Raw genomic sequence first — 8,789 nt, 5'->3', positions numbered from 1 at the left:
TAGTCAGTCGTGTGTCAACGGCGGTTATCAATAAAGTGTCTGGTGAGCCCCAAAATGGATCTGGTTTAGTATACACCGGTAAACGGGTGGCTAATAGGAAATGGAAGCACAATGTGGCATTTCCAATTGACATCAAACAGTTCCTAAACAAAAAGACCAGTTGCAAATCTAGAAGAAAGAGAAGAGCAACAAGACGCGGGGTTAGCGACATCTTTTAAATCTAAACCATGGCATTTATTCATTCCTCATCTGTAGAATGCGCAAAGTCAGAATTGGATCTTTTTGAAATAAAGCCCACACAAACAAGTATAGAAAAAAGCCTCTATGTAAAGGTTCAACCGCTCGCCGCAATTTCTGAAACATCACCGCTTGAATTTTATATTTCAGGCAGCGGCGAGCATTATTACGATCTGAATAACACCCTTTTATATATTGTTTGTAAAATCGTTAAAAATGATAATTCACAGATCGCTGAAAGTTCGCGGGTAAGTCTAATCAATTACCCAGTAGCAACACTATTTAACCAGCTAGATGTAACGCTTGGAGACCGGCTGATATCACAATCCAATAATCTGTACGCATACCGGGCATACATTGAGACGCTTCTTAATTACAGCGCAGAAGCCTTATCCACGCAATTTACCGCTGGTCTGTTTTACAAAGATACAGCGGGCCATCATGAAGATCGTGTATTGGCTGGTGACAACGAAGGATTCGTAAAGCGTGCACAGATGACTGATCGCGGAAGGACTGTTGAATTACTAGGACATCTACACAGTGATCTCTTTTTTCAAGAAAAGCTTATACTGAGTGGATTGGATTTAAAAATAAAACTGACCCAAAATAAAGATTCTTTTTGTTTAATGTCTGCAGAAGCTGACCTTCTGAAACTTCAAATTCTAAACGCATCACTATTTGTCAAAAGAGTACAAATATCACCAGCGGTGAGAATAGGTCACGCGCAAGGACTTTTAAACGGTAATGCTAAATATGCCATAGAGCGCATCAGTATGAAAGTATTCAGCATACCGGCCGGCAGTCGTGTCTGCAACCAAGAAAACCTGTTTCTGGGGCAGTTACCAAAGTTTGTCGTTTTAGCATTTGTAGACAATGAAGCTTTTTCAGGCGCATATGACAGAAATCCACTGTGTTTCAAACATAACAGCGTGAATTTTGCAGCGCTATATCTGGATGGTGAGCAAATCCCTTCAAAACCATTCCAACCGGATTTCGAACATTCTAATGCAGTGCGTGAATATATGTCAATTTTATTACTGGCGCAGAAAAGCTGTGGAGATTCTGGAATCATAATAAACAGAGATGAGTATGTGTCAGGCTACACACTATTTGCATTTGACTTATCGCCGGACCAGGAATGCAGCAGTCATTTTTCACTAATCCGTAGCGGCAGGGTTTGACTGGGAATTCAAAGCAGCCCTGGAAAAAAAATGTATGCCAGCCCCATAAGTCCTTGTGCAATGTAATGTGTATGTGTGTGTATATATATATATATATATATATATATATATATATATATATATATATATATATATATATATATATATATATACAGGGAGTGCAGAATTATTAGGCAAGTTGTATTTTTGAGGATTAATTTTATTATTTAACAACAACCATGTTCTCAATGAACCCAAAAAACTCATTAATATCAAAGCTGAATATTTTTGGAAGTAGTTTTTAGTTTGTTTTTAGTTATAGCTATTTTAGGGGGATATCTGTGTGTGCAGGTGACTATTACTGTGCATAATTATTAGGCAACTTAACAAAAAACTAATATATACCCATTTCAATTATTTATTTTTACCAGTGAAACCAATATAACATCTCAACATTCACAAATATACATTTCTGACATTCAAAAACATAACAAAAACAAATCAGGGACCAATATAGCCACCTTTCTTTGCAAGGACACTCAAAAGCCTGCCATCCATGGATTCTGTCAGTGTTTTGATCTGTTCACCATCAACATTGCGTGCAGCAGCAACCACAGCCTCCCAGACACTGTTCAGAGAGGTGTACTGTTTTCCCTCCTTGTAAATCTCACATTTGATGATGGACCACAGGTTCTCAATGGGGTTCAGATCAGGTGAACAAGGAGGCCATGTCATTAGATTTTCTTCTTTTATACCCTTTCTTGCCAGCCACGCTGTGGAGTACTTGGACGCATGTGATGGAGCATTGTCCTGCATGAAAATCATGTTTTTCTTGAAGGATGCAGACTTCTTCCTGTACCACTGCTTGAAGAAGGTGTCTTCCAGAAACTGGCAGTAGGACTGGGAGTTGAGCTTGACTCCATCCTCAACCCGAAAAGGCCCCACAAGCTCATCTTTGATGATACCAGCCCAAACCAGTACTCCACCTCTACCTTGCTGGCGTCTGAGTCGGACTGGAGCTCTCTGCCCTTTACCAATCCATCCACCTGGCCCATCAAGACTCACTCTCATTTCATCAGTCCATAAAACCTTAGAAAAATCAGTCTTGAGATATTTCTTGGCCCAGTCTTTACGTTTCAGCTTGTGTGTCTTGTTCAGTGGTGGTCGTCTTTCAGCCTTTCTTACCTTGGCCATGTCTCTGAGTATTGCACACCTTGTGCTTTTGGGCACTCCAGTGATGTTGCAGCTCTGAAATATGGCCAAACTGGTGGCAAGTGGCATCTTGCAGCTGCACGCTTGACTTTTCTCAGTTCATGGGCAGTTATTTTGCGCCTTGGTTTCTCCACACGCTTCTTGCGACCCTGTTGACTATTTTGAATGAAACGCTTGATTGTGCGATGATCACGCTTCAGAAGCTTTGCAATTTTAAGAGTGCTGCATCCCTCTGCAAGATATCTCACTATTTTTGACTTTTCTGAGCCTGTCAAGTCCTTCTTTTGACCCATTTTGCCAAAGGAAAGGAAGTTGCCTAATAATTATGCACACCTGATATAGGGTGTTGATGTCATTAGACCACACCCCTTCTCATTACAGAGATGCACATCACCTAATATGCTTAATTGGTAGTAGGCTTTCGAGCCTATACAGCTTGGAGTAAGACAACATGCATAAAGAGGATGATGTGGTCAAAATACTAATTTGCCTAATAATTCTGCACTCCCTGTATATATATATATATATATATATATATATATACACACACACAGTTCAATATGCCTTGCACTCCTGCTTTAATATAATCACTGTTTTAATACCAGGTGCTAGACTGTGGTCAGAGACAGCTCTCTAATTAGGCATTTTAGGCGGCCGCCTCAGGCCTCATGCTGCCTGGGGCCTCGCGGCCACCTACATTGCCTTAGGGCAGATTATATCAGACCCTTGGTTAGTGACTGAGGACCTGACACCAGGAGGGGGCCGGCAGCTTGCTCTGTTTGTCACTGGTTGTGAGGCCGCTCCAGTCTGCCCGGCCAGAGAGTTTCAATGGCAGCAGGGCTGCCATCAGAAATGTTGGGGCCCCTGACAAAGCACAAGGTCTGCAGAGTGAATGCAGAGTGTGTGTCAGTGTAGTGAATGCAGAGTGTGTGTGTCAGTGTAGTGAATGCAGAGTGTGTGTGTTAGTGTAGTGAATGCAGAGTGTGTGTCAGTGTAGTCAATGCAGAGTGTGTGTCAGTGTAGTCAATGCAGAGTGTGTGTCAGTGTAGTCAATGCAGAGTGTGTGTTGGGGGGGAGCATTCTATCAGAGGCTATCTCAGTGTCCTTTAGAGAGTGTGTTAGAAAGAATTTCCTCCAGGTCCCATTAGAGACTACAATGGAGTCTAATGGGGCCTGGAGGGGGGTCTCTCCAACACTCTGGTTCCTATTCACAATATAGCAACACAACATAGCTCGCTGATACCTAGGCCAAGTTGGCTCCTCTTACCTTAATTACTGTTGCTGGCTGGCAGTCTGTGGGCTTGCTGGAAGGCTGTGGGCTTACTGGCTACTGCCGGCAGGCTGTGGGCTTGCTGGCTACTGCCGGCAGGCTGTGGGCTTGCAGGCTGCGGCTGGCAGGCTGTTGGCTTGCTGGCTGTGGCTTGCTGGCTGGCAGGCTGTGGGCTTGCTGGCTCTAAGCCTAACTGGTGGCCTGTGGGCTGGCTGGCTACTGGCCAGCCTGTGGGCTGGCTGGCCGGCCTGTGGGCTGGCTGGCCGGCCTGTGGGCTGGCTGGCCGGCAGGCTACTGGGGCACTTGTAGATTATTTAAAGAAATAATCCATGCACAATAACCACTACTGCTCTGTGTAGTCGTTATGGTGCCAGGAGGGCCGGGCCCCCCTCCCAGAGTAAGTAGTCAAACCGTTTAAGAACAGTTTGACAACTTACCTGGGGTCTGCTGGGATATGAGGCTGTAGTAGGGTATAGGAGCAGTGGTGCAATGTGTAAGGGGTGCAGTGTGTGTGAAAGGTTCAGTGTGTGTGAGGGGGTGTAGTGTGTGAATGTGTAGGGTGTGTGGGGCAATGTGTGTATGAGGGGGCTGTGTATGTGTGTGGCAATGTTAGTATGGGGGGCTGTGTGTGTATGGGTGGGCAGTGCATGTGTGTGTGTGTGAGGCAATGTGTGTAAATGTGTATGGTGTGTGTGGGTATGGGGGGCAGTGTGTTAATGTGCATGGTGTGTGGGGGCAGTGTGTTTATGGGGCTAGAGTTCACTCTCACCACTGCGACCACCAGGAATCCCTGGTGGTCACAGTGTTGAGAGTGAACTCTAGCCCGTAGCTCCAGGGCTAGAGTTTACTCTCGCAAGAGCCGTAACGTTGCCTCCTTACTCTCCCCCTCTTCTTACTCCCCCCTCACCTTACTCCTCCCTCTTCTTACTCCCCCCTCTTCTTACTCCCCTCCCCCTCTTCTTACCCCCTCCCCCTCTTCTTACTCCCACCTACCCCCTCTTCTTACCCCCCTCTTCTTACTCCCCCACCCCCTCTTCTAACCCCCCTTCCTCTTTTTACTCCCCCTCCCCCTCTTCTTACTCCCCCCTCTTCCCTCCCCCTCTTCTTACTCCCCCCTCCCCCTCTTCTTACTCCCCCCTCCCCCTCTTCTTACTCCCCTTCTTCCTTTTACTCCCCCTCCCCCTCTTCTTACCCCCTTCTTACTCCCCCCCTCCCTTCTTACTCCCCCTTCCTCTTTTTACTCCCCCCTCCCCCTCTTCTTACCCCCTTCTTACTCTCCCCCTCCCTTCTTCCTCCCCCCACTCTTCTTACCCCCTTCTTACTCCCCCCTCTCTTCTTACTCTCCCCTCTCTTCTTACTCCCCCTCCCTTCTTACTCCCCCTCCCTCTCTCTTCTTACCCCCCTCCCTCTCTCTTCTTAACCCCCTCCCTCTCTCTTCTTACCCCCCTCCCTCTCTTCTTAACCCCCTCTTCTTACACCCCCTCCCTCTCTCTTCTTACACCCCCTCCCTCTCTCTTCTTCCCCCCTCCCTCTCTCTTCTTACCCCCCCTCCCTCTCTCTTCTTACCCCCCTCCCTCTCTTCTTACCCCTACTCCCTCTCTTCTTACCCCCCCTCTCTTCTTACCCCCCCTCTCTTCTTACCCCCCCATCTCTTCTTACCCCCTCTCTTCTTACACCCCCCTCTCTCTTCTTACACCCCCTCCCTCTTGTTACCCCCCTCCCTCTCTCTTCTTACACCTCCCCTCTCTCTTCTTACACACCCCCCCTCCCTCTCTCTTCTTACACCCCCTCCCTCTCTCTTCTTACACACACACACACACACACCCTCCCTCTCTCTTCTTACACACACACCCCCCCCTCCCTTTCTCTTCTTACACACATCCCCCCCCCCCCCCTCTCTTCTTACCCCACCTCCCCTGTAGCGTGGCCGAGCTGCTCTGCGGTGCACACTAAGCACCTTCCTATCACTCTGGCCGGGCACCGCGGACCGCAGAGCAGCTCGGCCACGCTACAGGGGAGGGGAGGGGAGGTGAGAAGCTGCAGCCGCCTGAGGCTCTTAAGAGAGCGCTTAAGTCCGCCCCTGCTCGCCTTCATAAATTTCAATCCACACTTCTACCCGATTGTTGGAGATGTGGTAGGGAACTAGGCTCATTCCCCCACATATGGTGGGATTGTGAGGAGTTGAAGCCTATGAAATTAATTCTGATTTAGTAAATCTTATTTTGAAGGCACAAACTGTTATAACGGCTCAAATGTTTCTGTTCCACTTAGACATGCCAAGGGTTAATATAACATTTAAAATTCTTATGATCCATATCTTTATGGCAATTAAAATAGTTATGGCCAGAAACTGGAGAAGCATAGGTCCCTTAAATTGGCAAGATATTTGTACACAAGTGGATTTCCAATGCAGGATGGAAGCAGGTATAGCAACAGATAGAGTAACCAAGGAGAAATATGATGAAATCTGGGCCCCTTGGGTTAGATATTTAAGCTTAAAAACTTAAATCCCCCTCACACTCCCCAAAAGTCAACCTCCCAAAGGAAACTTAGCAGCTCCAAATGTCTTTTTTGTGTGTGTTTGAGTAAGAAAGAGGCTAATGCATGTATTATTTTGATTTTGAATGTAGTTATTGTATAAATGTATAAAATATGGTTTTTAGAAATGATATGTAAAATATTTACTTTATTGTAATATTGCAAACCTATTTTGAAAATGTGTTATTTGGATGTAACTTAAATGAAAAATAAAAATTTATATATATATATATATAAAAAAAAAATTCGTTTAGGTAATGCAGACGTTGGTCTCTCTAACACTGTGGCACGTCCCCTCTATCCCCGACTATATACCAGCAGTTTCTGCCTGCTATTAAGAAGGTAAGGAGACAAGTGGACCAGCGAGTGCTAGGGGACAGTCCTTAGAAAGCATGGAGCGAGCGCATCATTAGACACATTTATGCCAAGCTCAGGGTTCTGCCTGCATAGTGGGCCCTTAGTTGGACAGCCTGCATGATTGGCAGGTCTGGTCACGTGACCAGTGGGCAGTGGCTCACCCTTTTACCCCGCCCATTGACTTCCTGCTTCACTGGACACTGCTGTTAGGGGTTATGGATTTACTCGAAAGATGGAAGCATAAATTAAAGAGATTAGCATAGGGTATGGGTTTTCGTATAGCTGCATCCAACTTGGTACCACTTAGGATGAGACCCGGCTATTACCCCCCACCTTATCTAACCTGCAAAACACCACCACCCCTTACTTGGCAAGGATACACCCCACCCGCTGTGACAACAACCTGGGCCCAAAAAACAAAAGGGAGGGTGGGCAGGAAACTTGTTGCTGGCCCAGGTCCTAAGTGGTACTGAGGTCAGTCCCAATTGTCACCACCCACTTCCTCTCATACAACACTCCCCCAACATAAACACAGCCCATCCTGTTTCATCCATTCCCACACTCATACATGTGCCCTTATCCGCTAAGCTGCGCACGCTCCCTGGGGCCTTGTCAGGGCCGGATTAACATAGGGGCTGATGGAGCTGCAGCTCCAGGCCCAGGCCCATGGAATAGGCCCATTTAAAAAAAAAAATAATTTTTTTTTTTTTTTTTTTTTTTACACACTGCTCTTAGGTTTGCCACCTGAATGGTATTTTACTGGCACAGCCGGTATTTGAGGCTGCCTGGCCGTGCCGGTATTGCAGTAATACCTGCAATACAAACACAGGTATTTTTCTCCAAATAAATGGAGATTACTGTGCAATACCAGCACCAGCCAGTAGGGGTCACTCTGTGTGGAGAGAGGCAGGGATAGGAAGTTACAGCATATCCCTGCCTCTCTCCACTACTCACTGATCCGTGGGGGAGCAGCAACACAGCACAGAGTCCAGACAGCAGCTCTACAGCTCAGGTAAGTGAGGGATGGGGGAAAGGCAGCAGGGACACATGGGGACACTGAGACACTAGGGGACACTGAGACACTAGGGGACATATGGAGACACTAGGGGACACTGACACTAGGGGACACATGGGGACACTGAGACACTAGGGGACATGGGGACACAGACACAGGGAGACCTGGGAACACTAAGACACTTGGGGACACTGGAAAACATGGGGACACTGAGACACTAGGGGACACTGGGACACATGGGTATGCTGAGACACATGCGGATGCTGTGAGACATAGGGACATTGGGAGACACTGAGACATTGGAACACGGAGACACTATGTCCCCATGTCTCCCAATGTCCCCATGTCCCCCATCCAGTGTCCCTAGTATCCCCAAGTCTCCCAGTGTCTGTGTCCCATGTCTCTCAGTGTGCCTAGTGTCCCCATATGTCCCAGTGTCACTATATGTCCCAGTGTTCCCATGTCTATGTCCACAACTGCCCCCATGTCTCCCAGTGTCCCCAAGTGTTGGTCTCCCAGCCAGTGTCCCCTAGTCTCCCAGTGTCCCCTAGTCTCCCAGTGTCTGTGTTCCCATGTCTCTGTGTCCCTAGTGTCTTAGTGTCCTCAAATGTTTCAGTGTCCCCATGTCTCAGAGTGTCTGTGTCCCTAGTGTCTCAGTGTCCCCATTTCTCCCAGTTTCCCTAAATGTCTCAGTGTCCCCATGTCTCTGTGTCCCGGGTCTCTCAGTGTACCCATGTCTCTCAGTGTCCCCATTTCTCTCAGTGTCCCCATGTCTCACTGTGTCCCCAGTATCCTAGTGACACTGAGACATTGGGACACTGGGAGAAATGGGGAAACTGAGACACTGGGAGACTAGGGGACTGGGCAACATGGGGACACTGACACTGTGATACATAGGGACACTGAGACACTGGGTGACTTGCAAGACTGAGACACTGGGAGACAGGGAGACACTGGGAGCAATCCATCTATACAGCAGAATCAAACTGTGAGTAGTTTG

At 47.3% G+C, this 8,789-nt stretch overlaps 1 protein-coding gene across 1 annotated transcript; it reads left to right on the top strand.

The window, feature by feature from the left end:
- The first annotated feature begins 227 nt into the window (after window positions 1-227).
- On the top strand, window positions 228-1,418 carry LOC134612213 (uncharacterized protein F54H12.2-like). Its single transcript, XM_063456563.1, has one exon. It carries the CDS (start codon window positions 228-230, stop codon window positions 1,416-1,418), a length of 1,191 nt encoding a protein of 396 aa, XP_063312633.1.
- The last annotated feature ends 7,371 nt before the right edge of the window (window positions 1,419-8,789 follow it).

This window comes from Pelobates fuscus, chromosome 5 (assembly GCF_036172605.1).
Source record: "Pelobates fuscus isolate aPelFus1 chromosome 5, aPelFus1.pri, whole genome shotgun sequence".
NCBI classification, from domain to species: Eukaryota; Metazoa; Chordata; class Amphibia; order Anura; family Pelobatidae; genus Pelobates; species Pelobates fuscus.
This window is presented reverse-complemented; position numbering and strand designations above follow the sequence as displayed.